This window comes from Sphaeramia orbicularis, chromosome 16 (assembly GCF_902148855.1).
Source record: "Sphaeramia orbicularis chromosome 16, fSphaOr1.1, whole genome shotgun sequence".
NCBI lineage: Eukaryota > Metazoa > Chordata > Actinopteri > Kurtiformes > Apogonidae > Sphaeramia > Sphaeramia orbicularis.
Window position 1 is genome coordinate 24,254,878 of NC_043972.1, and position 14,639 is coordinate 24,269,516.

General features: G+C 37.9%; 1 protein-coding gene across 1 annotated transcript in view; it reads left to right on the forward strand.

The window, feature by feature from the left end:
- The window catches only part of LOC115435868 (CUB and sushi domain-containing protein 3-like), a 296,702-nt gene that overhangs the window by 219,796 nt on the left and 62,267 nt on the right, over positions 1 to 14,639 (forward strand). Inside the window, 5 exon segments of the mRNA XM_030158480.1 lie at positions 500 to 694; positions 2,292 to 2,465; positions 5,191 to 5,364; positions 9,268 to 9,441; positions 13,096 to 13,281. Of these exon segments, the coding sequence (XP_030014340.1) occupies positions 500 to 694; positions 2,292 to 2,465; positions 5,191 to 5,364; positions 9,268 to 9,441; positions 13,096 to 13,281 (903 nt within the window).

A 14,639-nucleotide genomic window follows, 5' to 3' on the forward strand; every position in this document is an offset into this window, starting at 1 on the left:
AGAAAGTAGAGAGTAGTAGTAGAGGGAGAAAGTAGTCGGCGCTGGGGTGAATGTAAAACAAGTCAGTGCAATGCCTTTCCATTTGAAAATCTGTATAATAAGTGATTGACAACCGTGTTTACTAATGAGACCAATGTTTATTCCCCGCTGTAAAAGTGTCTCATGGTGAAAACAGAAACAGTTTATTTTGAAACTCATTTGGTTTTAGAGGGCAGATTTACTCACAGCTTTGTTGTGGAGCAGCTTTTGTACAATTGCAGGAAAAGTAGTTGCTTTTTCATACTTTAACCCACGGATTAGTTTATTCTTGAGATTAAACCTTTCTCATTTGACTGTTTACATTTCCGCTGCACTGTTGTATCGTTACATTATGTTTGCAGTCTTGGACTTAGCAGTGTGTGTACAAGGGATACAAGACGAAGGTGAAGCAGAAGTGAATTAGATCCAATAATCCAAAACTAACGATGCCTGTTCCCCCCTGATCGTCCTCTGCTTTCAGTCATGACATGCCCCAGTCTCAGCTCCTTCTCGCTTGACCACGGAAAATGGAGGATAGTCAATGGCTCACACTATGAATATGGGACCAAAATCATCTTCACCTGCAACCCTGGATACTACCGCGTTGGCCCTGCCCACATCCAGTGCTTGGCCAATGGGGTGTGGAGCTGGAGAAACGAGAGGCCACGATGTAAAAGTGAGTCGAAACGAACTTGTTAATCACATAAATAAAGACGTTTTTGACATTCCAAATAATACATTGATTTTTTAAAATAACATCTTCTGTCTATACTGTTGCTATCCTTGCACTGCATATTCATAACTAATAAAACATGCATGTACCACATAGTTTATTCCCTTAAATGCACCATATACTGTTTCAATTGAATAATAGGATAATAATAGGATCTGACAAATGAAATCTAATTTACTTCATAATTCCATACCACACCAGGTATACAACAAATTATGCCTTTTAATATTTGTAGATTACAAGAATAAACAGTTTCGTTAAACAGCAAGTCAGTGATACATTTTTTTTGCTCTTCCTGTATTCTTCTGTTCTCCTGGGTTGCTTAATATATTAATGGAAAAAAGCTTCCAATGCTGCTGCAGGAATTATCATTATTAAATTTTTTTTGAAAAGCAAAATAGCTGAATAACCTGTTATAATGGCTAAAAGAAGTGCCAGCCTGCATGATGAAAGTCATAGGGACAAAGGCTGATTACATTTTGGGAACAGTAGGTCAAAGTTCCAATTTTTAATGAATTTTTAAAATCTTTTTTTTTCCCTATTTACTTATAATGAGCGAAATTTCAAATGTCTGTAGCAGCAAAACTATTGGTTGAATTCAAACCAAATTGACTTTATAGATTACCAGTGACCCAGAATAGATTCCTTTTTTTTTTAACAACTTATCATTTTTCCATAACAATTACATCCTTAAGGCATGTCTTACACATTTTGTGAACTTGTCTCCCCCCCATCCAGGTGGCATCCCCATAAATACATCCATATAAATGCACATTTCAAATGGACAAACAGAACACCAAAAAAAAAAAAAAAGGCTCAAACCAATCTGTGTTGATCATTCTGGTTATATCACCAACATTCTGGACCTCTGGCATAAGAAAAAAAAGTCCCAGCAGTCAGACTGTGGGCATTGAGAAGACTGGGATGGCAGTAAAAGAGTAAGGAAGAAAGAAAAATACATTAAATAAAAACAGGGAATCAGGCAAAAGGCAGGTTCTTGATATGAGTTATGAATTGTGACCAGGTTCTGTCATATTTATCCTCCAACCCATGGACTGTATACCTAATTTTTTCCAGGTCCAATCCCAACATCACCTCTCTAACCCGATGAACATAGGCAGGAAGGTTCTTCCCCTTCCAGTTCAGTAATATCAGATGGCGGGCATGCAACGATGCAAAGGCAATTGCATTTTTGTGGAGATATAGATTCTTTTTTTTTTTTTTTTAATCTTTTTTTTCTCATCATTTACTTATAATGGCCGAATTTGTCTTTGCTGTCTATGTGTGTGCTGACATCAGCACACACACATAGACATGGTGACATCAGTTGGATCGATGCCAAAATAAACTACAACATGTGCGAGGGGCGGGGTTTGTTGTGCCTGTCACCACTTGTTTTAATCATATTAAGGTCACTATGATGGGTGTAAATGACTGTGGTCACCTATTGACTCAGGAGATTTCAGCCAACTTTGTTCTTCTCTTTCTTTCCCTTATTTTCTCTCATTCGCTGTGTGGCTGTCTTGTTCTTTCTCTGCAGTCATATCCTGTGGCGACCTGCCTACTCCTCCTAATGGAAAGAAAATTGGGATCCAGACTACCTTTGGCGCATCAGCCATTTTCAGCTGTAACCTTGGCTATGTTTTAACTGGATCTACAGTTCGAGAGTGTCTCCTGTCCGGCCTCTGGAGTGGAATGGAGACTCAATGCCTGGGTGAGAAGGGTGTAAATGTTCCCTTTAACTTTAAAAACAGAGTCATGACCTGGGTCAAACATTGCTGGCAATCTGCTGAGACGGAATATGAGCTTTTTTTGGTTAAGCCAACTCGCCCCGAAAATAGAACCAGATGGGGAAGCAGAGGGTGGCAATAATTGGTTCTCTTGCCAAGTGTGCAATGGTCAGTGACTGTGAAATACTTTAAATGATTTTGTTGGTCTCTTGTCGTTGAGTCCCCATATCACGCTGTTACTCACTGCAGCCACTTAATACCTGATCCATTTATGCAGATCTGATTTGGACCACTTCCATATGCAGGTAGTCCTAAAGTAGATAGTAACTGACCTCAGTATTCATCGAACTTTTACATCACCCTAGTTTAAGATTTCATTGTAAATTAAATCTGAATCGAGCTCCCAGGCTGGCATTGTCAACAAACCTTGCGACACTTGCCAAGGTGTAGCAAAACAAATCTGAGCTGGTATTGAGATACAGATGGCTGACAAATTGAAGAAAAATCCTAATTGTTTCACCATATAAGCAAAATATTTGTCTCTTAGCAACTGTGCCCAAAGACAACAGATGAAAGTGTTTATCAGTAAATCATGACATGCTTTATACTCATGTACACTTATACACTTGCCACACAAAAATAGACATTATGACCTGTATTAAGTTATATTTAACTTTTTCATGCATGGTATTACTGCAGTGGACAGTTATTCGGTCTTTAATTAAAACTACATTATTCACAGTAATGACTCCAACTCCAATATTTGTTAAGCTCACTCTACTGTAAATGCTGCTGTGACACTTGAATTTCCCCATATGGATAAATAAAGTTTTATTTTTATCCTGATATATTGTTTAATGAATCCAAAACATTTGATTCCAAATAAGTTTTCCAATAAAGTACAGTTTAGGAAATAGTTTGCGCACAGTTGTCGCGTTATGGTTTTTGTCATTTTGTATGTACTCTGTTAGAAAAATCCTGCCATCACAACTTTTTCATTGATCATTCTACTCCTTGTTAATAATAATAATAATGATAATAATAATAATAATAATAATAATAACAATAATAATAATAAGAAGAAGAAGAAGAAGAAGAAGAATAGTAATACATCAGAGTTATATAGCGCTTTTTTGGACACTCAAAGACACTTCACAAACAAACTAAACAAAAGAACAAAGGGCTCAAGAAAATTCAAGTTTGAACAGGTGAGTTCCCCATGTGCACATTTTTGCAAAACCAAACCCAATCCAACATGTTTTTGCAAAGGCATCATGGATGTATTGTGTGCTTAGCGCTGTGATTTGTATGAAGACGTACAAAGTGCTTAAACAACCCAGAGAGTGCAGTTGTTTTCCCCTGTATTCCAGAATGATGGGATGTTTATACAGATCTGTCTCTACATTTGCTAACACTAATGATGTCTGCTAACCTGCAACCAACCAAGCAAACACAACCTGGTCACCTCATAATGTTTGGTTGACAGTTAGAGGACAACCTTAACAGAGACATGTAGACTCGATGCCAAGGAGCACCGAAGCCGTTCTGGTGGCGTGCAGTGTTTAACACCTGGCTAAGGTGTTACTATTCTCTACTTAGTGTTAATTTTCTTTTACTTTGTCAACGGTCTGTATCTAAACAAGAGATCCTGCTGAAGCTTAGCTTACCACGGCTCAACATGGTTTTCTACTGTGGGAGAAAATGAGACATATGTAATTACTCGAGCTGCATTCAAACCCACGCAGCAGCAGAATGTGGCAGTTTCCCTGGCAGATGCATTAGTCCGTTTATCAACCCTGTGGCACCAGCACTCCAAGCTCAGCTCAAGATTGGTTTAGTTCATTAAAAGAAGGGCACCTCTCTCTTGTTTAGTGATATGGCTGTCAGGGTTAACATAGCCAGCGACCTCCCTGTATAGAAGCCTACTTCAGCACTATCTTCATAGAATCTGGCTGCTCTCAACTGGAGTGTGATAATAAAATGCTTGGCTGAGTTTCTGGGTGCAGGAGTGAATTAGGGAAATCGCACTCTCAGTCAGTGGCAATTTCCCAGGTTTTAAGTGGCAGTGGAAATCTCAGCAAGATTCCTGCTCTCTGAATGGGATTTATTGTAGCTGAAAGTAATATGATTACGTGCATGAGCGTATTGGATAGATTTTAAGGAGGTTCACACGCGTCCCTTAATCTACTGTAAATATAAAAAGCGGCGTTATCACAAGTGAAGTTGAAGCCAGTGTGAATTTAGAAATAATAATTCAAAGATAATGAGCTGAAAAATTCTCTCCAAACCCAATATGTTTCATGAATACGCAAAACTAATTTTGTTTGTATTTTAATTCCAAAACCTTTTAAAGCACCAGTTTCCTTATTTCACTTTATAATGAAGTTGTCAAAATGCAAAATTATTCAAACATGATAGCACAGTCAAAATTGTGTCTACCCAGCAGCTATTATCCATTAGTTTAGTGACCACTGTAGGTGATTATTCTCAAATATAAGTATCACACCATGGGAGTCATTGATATTATTCATTTTGATTTGCAGAATATGTTGTATTTAGCACAAATGTGACCTCCATGTTGGCTACATCTGAATATTATTGTTAATTTTCAATGGTGCACTGATATAAATCCTGAATGGGCTTAGTGTTGAACTTTTTGTAGAATAATAAAGGATGTTAACAGTCGTTTTTTTTTTTGACTTACCACAGCTGGTCACTGTGGCATCCCAGAGCAGATCGTGAATGGGCAAGTGATTGGAGAAAACTTCGGTTACAGAGACACAGTGGTTTACCAATGCAACCCAGGATTCAGGCTCATCGGCTCCTCAGTACGGATCTGCCAGCAAGACCACAGCTGGTCCGGACAGCTCCCAGTTTGCATCTGTAAGTCGATAAACACCACTTCTGAGTGGGTAATCCACTACAACAAGATTTGGAGAGATTTCTGTGTATCTGTGAATGTCTCTGTGCATGTCCAAATAGCGGAAGAATGGTTGAGGAGGTAACACAGAGGCTACAATCACACTGTAGGCCCAGTTAGTGCCCAGTTCTGATTAACTGTTTTGATTTTTTTTTTTTAATTGGCTGTTCTCATGATTTTACTGTGTGGCCTATATCAGAACCCAGAGTGAGGTGTTTCTGGGCTGAAACACATACACAGAAAGCTGTCATATTAAGTGTTCAGATCATTCCCTTCACTAAGTATTAATATACACAGTAGAAAAAAAAGTTAGTCATGTATTCAAAACCTTTATTTTTGAACCAAAATATGTATTAATCATGCTGTAAAATGGTCCCTGTCATTGTAAAATTATTATTATATATAATGTTTTGAATTTGTTTTACTGCTGTACTCATGTATAAGTTCTAGTTTGTCATGAATTCCCATTGAAAAACATGTAGAAGTCACAGGAATTAATATCTGACTGAATTCACTGTGACAAACATGAGTTCGTATCTTTGTCAGGATGACGTATAGAAATGGCCCGCATCAGAACTGAAAAGATCTGATTCCATGTGATTTGTGCCATTCACAGTGTCATGAAAATATGTGGGTGCTACGATAATGTCTTCACAATACGATACACAGTGTACTGACAGGAAAGAAACATTACATTACATGTTAGCTGTGTCAGGCGTATTTATAGGTGTATATATGTATGCAATATGTAAAAAAAACAAACAAAGTCACATGATCACCAGGCTTAGTGCCATAATATGCCCGCTGTTGACAGATACAAATGGGTCTTTCCATGAAACTGGGTTTATTTTGGTATCTGGCATTTTACCAGCTTTTTAGACCCAACAATAAAAGAGAAATTTAGACATATTTCCCCCCTAGGATGTACCTAATGATAACCTCAGATAAAAGCAAAAAAAAAATTATGCTCTTGCTCTGAGCCATCCCAAAATTAATGAATTTTTAATAAACTACTGGGGCCAAAAATAGGACCACAATTAGGACAGGAAAAGCTACCTAGGTGTCAATGCATTTGATCTCAATTCAATTCAGTTTTATTTGTAGCGCCCTATATCACAACAAGGTTTCCTCACAGGGCTTTACAGAATTAGTTGGATATGAAAACAAACAACAGTCGAATAAACAGTCCCGGGCATCCCCTGTCCATAGACCCTCTTTCTGAGCAAGGAAAAACTCCAAAATCCCAGTAGGAAAAGAGAAACCTCGGGGAGAGCCACTCCCATGGACGGACAGGCATTAGACGCACCAGGACTGATGGACGTCCATTTGCAGATGTAGTTCCAGTCTGTAAAGATGCAGTGGGGTGGGGGCATGTGAGGGGGTCCATCTAAACAGATGAGGTGAGGGCGCAGAGGTCCATCCAGATCAGGTGAGGATGGGGGAGGAGGATCTAGAAAACATGGCTTGAAAAGTTCTTATATACCACTACAAATAAAGACACTGTGTTAAATTTGTCAATCCTAGAGGTTTTTCTAATCCAGACGTGGGTTTTTCATAAATCTCAGTCTCATTCCAGGTTTCATGTGTAACCACGTGCGTTACATGCAGAACCTGCCCATTTAAACACATATAAATCGTGAGGGATTTTGCAACAGTGGTCATTTTTGTGAAGCACTCTGCCTTGCATATTTACTTAGATTCCCAAAATGTACCTGTGAGAGACTAAAAAAATATTTGAAAAAATAGTTGTGAGGAATTTCTGCGCTCTTTTTATCATGTTACATGCAGATTTTTGTACATGCACGTCAAATAAAAATGTGTTATATCTGAAAATAGTTTCTCTTTTATCTCAGTAAATATTTATTTTTAAAATAGACCCAAAGTGCTTCCAAACTTCCTTCATAACATTAGTCTACATCTAGGTTGAATTTTTAGCCCCCATGTCCTGTTTTCAGGTACCCGTTTCATAGAAGCTCCCAAATAAGGTTGTTTTTCAGCTATAGATGTCAGTTTCTACTCAGTGTTCGCTTGATTATTACATCTCTTCAACACTGCAAACCACTAAAGTATATAATTTTCAGCCACAAAAAAACATTTGTATAAAAAAAAAAAAAAAAAAAAAAAAAAAAAAGACAAATATGGCAATTTTATGTACTCAGCTTGTCTCCACTGCGGCACAAACCCATTTATGTCTGAGTTCCATATGCACATTTAATGTAAGTACATATGGACTTTTAGTCTACATTTCCAGCATAGCAGGTGGCAGTAATGGATTTTAAACAAAATGCAACCTTCAGTTAGATAAAAGATGATGATTACTGTAATGTATTAGCTTGAGTGGCATTCACTGAAGTTTGCCAAGTGTAGTGTACATTTGGACATCTTTGGCATATAGCAGATTTTCAGGTTTGTCACATACTGCACTCTACTTCTGCTACTTAAGGTTTGAATTAAAATGCTAGTAGATGGTATGTCATTTTGAACAGTCTAAGTGCCTCAGCTTAAGTGCACCTTAGACAGGGGTCACCAGCCCTGGTCCTCAAGAGCTACTATCCTGCATGTTTTAGATGTTTCCCTCTTCCAGCACACCTGATGGTCGTTATCAGGCTTCTGCAGAGCTTGATGATAGGCTTATCATTCGAATCAGGGGTGTTGGAAGAGGGACGCATCTAAATTTTAGATGTATTTTAGATGTATTTTTTCAAATATCTTCTTATTAAAAAAATGTGGAGAAAAAAAAAAAATTAAGAGTGTTACATCTGCCTTGCATATTTATTTCAATTCCCAAAATGTCCCTGTGAGAGAATAAAAGATATTCCAAAAAATACATCTAAAATACATGTAAATTTTAGATGTATCCCTCTTCCAACACACCTGATTCAAATGATAAGCCTATCATCAAGCTCTGCAGAAGCCTGATAACAACCATCAGGTGTACTGGAAGAGGGAAACATCTAAAACATGCAGGATAGTGGCTCTCGAGGACCAGGATTGGTGACCCCTTACCTAGGAGATCTGGAGCCTTATTTCTAAACCAGTGAGTGGGATTCATACGACAAGTGATGATCCCTACCAGAAGTCACCACATTAAATGATTCATATAACTTTCACATTCATTTGACCTTTGAATGACCCATCTCACACTACTTTAGCATTGTTACCCAGTTATAGAGGCTTTGCCATAACTGGATGAGACTATTCCCATCAGATTTCTCCTTCCGTTTTCCAACTATCTGTACTTGCCTGCCTTTGTATTTATGTAATGAAGAACAGCCACTTTTTTATATTCTGAATTTCTTATCGTAGACAGCTGTTTCAATTAACACACAAGAGAAAACATAGGTTAATTATAATTTGATGAATTTTTAAGAAACTTTTAGATATTTAGAGATGTGTTAACAAGAAAGAACATGCATAATGATACGACTGCAATATTAGAGTAAATAATGAATAAAATTAGTATTATAAATATTAAGTGTTCTTTTCAAACATAGTGTGCAGAGTGAACAACTTTCCCTTCCATTTCTGTGAAAGGCTCCAAAGTTAATAGCTGATATTACCCCATAATGCGAGTCTGCATCTCCTGTTCACCTATTGACTCACGCAAAATGTGCCACGTACCCTTTTCCAATTGATTGTGTGCTGATTTCTAGTTCCTGTCCTCTGAGGTTAATTATATGATAATGATATTCCTATGATAGGTGCCACTGTACATCACCTATTGATCATTTGTATTGAATTCACTCCCCGTCTCATGCACACATATTAATCTGTTTAATTCCCCCTCTCCCTGTGTATACCCTCATGTTGCCCTTCCTTCCCTCTCCTTTAAATCACATCTTTGATTGACACCTGTCAAACTTCAGCCATCACATGCGGTCACCCTGGAAGCCCCATATACGGCCGCACCACCGGCGACGGCTTCAACTACAATGATGTGGTGCGTTTCTCCTGCAACAAAGGTTACACTCTGGAGGGCCCGTCCACAGCTCAGTGCCAGGCCAGTCGCCAGTGGAGCCAGCAGCCACCAACATGCAGAGGTAAGGTCTAACGGCTGCAGAATGGATAAATGATTGGCAGCTTGACTGACAGAAAGTATCAGAAGGATGGAGATTTATCTTGACTAGCGAACTGAAAAGCTGCTTGTCTCTGCCAGCATATGATGTAGTGCATTTCTCCTGCTAGATGTAAACCACAGTGCAAGCCTCAAGAGTCAAGAAAGGTAGAAATCAAGAGCAGGGAACTCAGAAAGTGCAGCTCTCTGCCAGCAACAACAGTACACTCTTATTTTCATCTCACAGTTTTATTAAAGCACAAATGATGCCCTATGTTTTTTATCTTTTTTTCTCTTGGTGCCACCAGTTAATCTGACTGATTTTAGCTGTTGTTATCAGTTCAAGATTAAGGTATTTGTTATACCGAGCTCAAACTGTAGGATTTTTTTCGATCTATTTACCCCAGATTCACCTCTAGCCCATTACATGTCATTGGATCATATGAGGTGGTGTGCTGCTCTCTCTCTCAGATAATAGTAATAAGGTCCTGTGTGATGTTCCATTAATTTCAAATCCTGTCATGTGTCTATGTTTAAGCTGAGAGAATCTGTGAAGATTCTCCTTTATACGTGTGATGCAACCTAAGATTTCCAAGCTTCTGTAGGATGAAGCAGGCGTAAGTCAGGGGCTTTTCGGTGTTAAGAAAGAAAGTGAAGAATAATTCCAGCCTCCACTCGTTTTTATGGATCTGCTCCAAAATTTAAGTGGTTATCTTTGCTCTGTGCCCTGTCCTCCTTGGAGGCTGGAGCTATAACTTGCAGCAAAAACTTTGAGTATTTGCATCATGAGGCGACTGTCGATTGTGTCGATACAACTAAAGGTGTTTTGATGTGAGATATCTAAAGGCTCCTCTTTCTAATTTTGCTTCTGTGAATCAAGCTAGCCATCAGTGGCGTAGGTATCTGCCAGTGTGCATAAGTATCCAGCCAAAGTGCTGGAACTGAATTAAATTGCTTTTACGGGTGCTTTGTGATGGTTCAGGAACCAGAAGCTAGGATGACCACAGAAATTAAGCAGCCAGCAGATGTATCATGATCATTCAGGAATCAGCAGTCGTGACGGCCAGTGCGCGCAGCCACGAGCAGATTAGACGGACGTGGAGCTCACACAAGTATTGACTTGAATGAAAAAAGTCACTATCTATTCTGCGTCTCTGGGTAGAGCATTTGGTAGAAACATCTGGAGCCCTGGCCTCAGAGCAAAAGCACGAAAACAGCAATTAAGAGCTCGAAGCAAAATGCATAGCAGGGCAAGAGTAAATCAAGAATTGTTTTTACATGTTTATTGCAAGTTTTACCAAGAGGCATGCTGCAGGGAGAAATATTTTGAAGGCAAGGGATCTCAGAGTACATTTATTAAAAAAAAAAAAAATATTTGGTGTCCAAGTTTATTTTACTCTTCTTGGGCTCCTTAGAGGAGTGTTTACAATCTGCAGAAATCCAGTCATTTGCATGCAAAACAGAATATTTTGATATTTTGACAATTTAAAAAAAAATCCTACTATTTAAAATAAAATGGACTCATACCAGCTCAAAGCTCTTTTTCAGTATGCGCTTGAGCTAAACACTAATAAAAATCTTTGAAAAACTGTTTTTCGAGGTATGCTATTTTTAGGTGAGCACTCATTAAAGCCATTTAGTTAAATAAAGTAATTTGAGAAGTATCCAGTGTGACATTAATTTGTCGGCTACCCCTGGAGCTCGCAGGCAACAGCTAGATTTGCCAGACTCGCCTATTTGAAAATATTTCGCCTTGGCATGAGTTTGTTGGCATTTGGTTGTGAAGAGACACAGATTTTGTTACTGTGACTAGTACTGTAGAGACAGACCCGGTACAAGATCAAAAGAGTGAAATCATATTAAATTGTCATGACTCCCTTTGTCAAAATGCGTTTGTTATCAATATAATGTCTTCTTTTCAGCCAACTTCGTCTCACATTTGCATTATTGATTTAATTTGCTGTTGCTCTAAACTTAATTTCACCATCATCTTCTTTGAGCTGTTGAAACCACCCTGTCATCAGTGTAGTTTTGGAGACTTCAGCTGCTTCTGTGTGAATCTGTGACTATAGTTTTCCTTTGCTTACTTTCAGACCGATGTAATAGGTGTTATTATTGACAGTACTAAATATAGCACAGACCCGCTTGTTTCTCTGTTTGTAGAAATAAAAGGAAAAAGGCACTTCTCAGGTCATATCATCAGCTCTATTATTAACTCTCAAGTGAATGTGTTGACAGGTGTAGAATTGCCATGCCAAGTCATAAAGCGGGTGGGAAAAGAGAAAATAAGGTGGGCCTAGCAGTAGGTGGTCAATCCTCAAAGTGAAAGGATTAATGGGAAGCAAGTCCATCAAAAGTGGGATAGGAAAGTGAGAACAGCCTGAACAACAAGTCAGCTAAAGGTTAAAAACATAATTTAATATCATCTGACACCTCTCACCACCTTCATATCATGATAAAAGGACATTATTCCTAAGTACTTAACTATCACAGCAAACTAAACCATCAAGATGACAGATTATGTATGGTGCCGGTGTCATATAGAATTCTGACCCCATGGAAATCTGACCCCTGGGTCACTAGTATGGAAAACACCCACCCCATAGAATTTATAAACTAATATAAATTTGTACTGTATGTTGACAAAAATGTTTTAATACATTTGTATATCACAATAATCTTAAATATATGTGTATAATTTGAAATTTTCACCAGAAACCACAAAATTAATTAATTCATATAACCAGTGAAGTAAATAATCTGTGTTCATTTTAGAGTTTATGGACATCCTAGACATGAAATCTACACGAAATTATGAAAAAAATGTGGAAAAAAATGTACCACTGAATGGGTGAAAACAGGTTATAGTAAAGGTTATGGGATTTTAATTAATATCAGTTTTTTGGAGTAAATAACAGATGTTAATCACAGATTCACAGAATCTGTATTTGTAATATCATGTGCTTGTACATTTGTGCAATGCATGATTTTTAATACATTTTTATGCTTTTCATAACATGTTTTGTGTTTATATATACCTTAAATAAACATTTTTTTTTATATACAAAATTGGTGATTTATTGGGGGTGGGTCACTTTTCCACAAGGCGGGTCAGAATTCTATAATAGAAAACTGACCCACGGGTCACTTTTCCATGGAGGTCACTTTTCTATCTGACACCAGCAGTATACAATATATGTATATACTATCAGTATCCAGTTGATTATGTATAATTTTCTTTATCATCAAATAGTAAAATGAACACAATGATCATATATGTGCAATTGTCTTGTTTACTTGACAAAAATAATAGTGCATGTTCTTTAAATTGTTTCTTGAAACATTTCCAATAAATGAACATTCACTTCAGCTTTAAGTCAACATTACCTTATTTTCTGTAAGTCAAATTCATCTCATTGTACTCAACATATAGAACATACTAGGAGACATTCTTTTTGCATTTAGCTAATCATGTGAATTTGCAGTTCCAACAATAATTAGTCTTTTGTTGTGAAAGTGTTTTCTGAATATCAATAGCAATAAAAACAAATGAGACTGCTGTCTCTATTCTCACATAATGTGTTAATTAATTGAATCATTCATGATGGCATAACTGATATTTTGTCTTGTTCTCATACAGTGGTGAACTGCACAGATCCAGGTATCCCTGCCAATTCTATCCGGGAGAGTAAGATCGAGCATGGGAACTTCACATTTGGCAGCGTGGTCTTCTACGACTGTAACCCTGGATATTACCTGTTTGGATCATCGGTGCTAACCTGCCAACCCGCGGGACACTGGGACAAACCTTTACCAGAATGCATCGGTAAAGTTTCCTTTCTTTAAAGTGATCAATCAAGTCGAAAATCATGAAATTATTCACATCATCCCTTAAGCGACTATTAGTCTTTTTTGTCAGCTTATCCACCTTTCTATTAATTAATTGCAGTTTGATTTGAAAGTCACACTCATGGCCATCCATAACCTTGTTTTCGCCCTTATTTGCTTATGGAGTTTCAATGGTACAAGTTGCTAAATGCTGAGACTGAGAGCATCTGTGCAACATTTGATGCCCCTGTGCTTTATGGTTATGGTGCACTGTGCCTAATTGAGAAATTGGAAAACTGTCATCGGACCAGTTGTTCCGGCAATATTTAATGTTCCCTCCAAACAAATGCTGAAATTATAACAACAGCCATCTATGAAGTGTCGGGGTTATCTGAGGCCGTAATATTCTCCAACACCTGGCTCATCATGAGCTCTGCTTTTGTACGAGGACGACAACAGTAATGACCTGTTTCTAGTGAAATTATCTGAAGTAAAGCTCTACATTTTGCATACAGTTTTGGAGAGCACTTCATTTCATGGTAGAGAGGTGACGCACTGCATTTATTTTATCAAATGGAATGGTAATTAAACAGATACACAGGAGTGTCTGTCTCAGTGTTTATTCGCCACTCCAGGCATCAGTGACTCTTTGTTAAGAAAGAAGCTTTGCAAAATTACAGAAACTTAAGTTGCATTATGACACCAAGCTGATTAAACGTCAGCAGCAACAAAAGTACATTAAAGGTCAAGGGAATAATGAAACAGCAGAACCAAATTAGATTGTAGCACAGAAACCAAACCAGTGGGACATTTATGAAGTGCATGCAACATCAAATTAAAACTACACTTGAATTAATAATTATTTTGGGTAAAGATATTTGTGCTTAGAAGAGTGATATTTTTGCTTTTTTTAAATGGAATTCTGCATTTTAAAACATTTGCCTGTGGTCTGCATAAACTGTAAATGCTATGCTTGGGTCTGAATTCTTCATTAATTCAACTCCACAGGTCCATCTTCAACCCTATTTCTGAGTAATGACACCAGAAAGGTCGTTTTGAGCGCTGGCCCTTTAAATGCACGAGTCACTTCACGCCCCACCCTTTCCAGGTTGTTAACTGGGCTTTCTGTCCCATTCAGCCACTTGTGTTCGTTAATACAATCAACAACTGAACATTGTAGGTAATCGGCTCGAAGTTTGGGCATATTTTCAGTTTTTACTACAACCACTGCTGCTGACAAACAGTTACGTAGTACTCAGAGAAATGTTCGTCGGAAGTCTCGACCTTATATGTACAAATGTTGAGATGTAGCTAGTTACAGACATAACAAATTAAGAAGGAATTAAAACAGGTTGT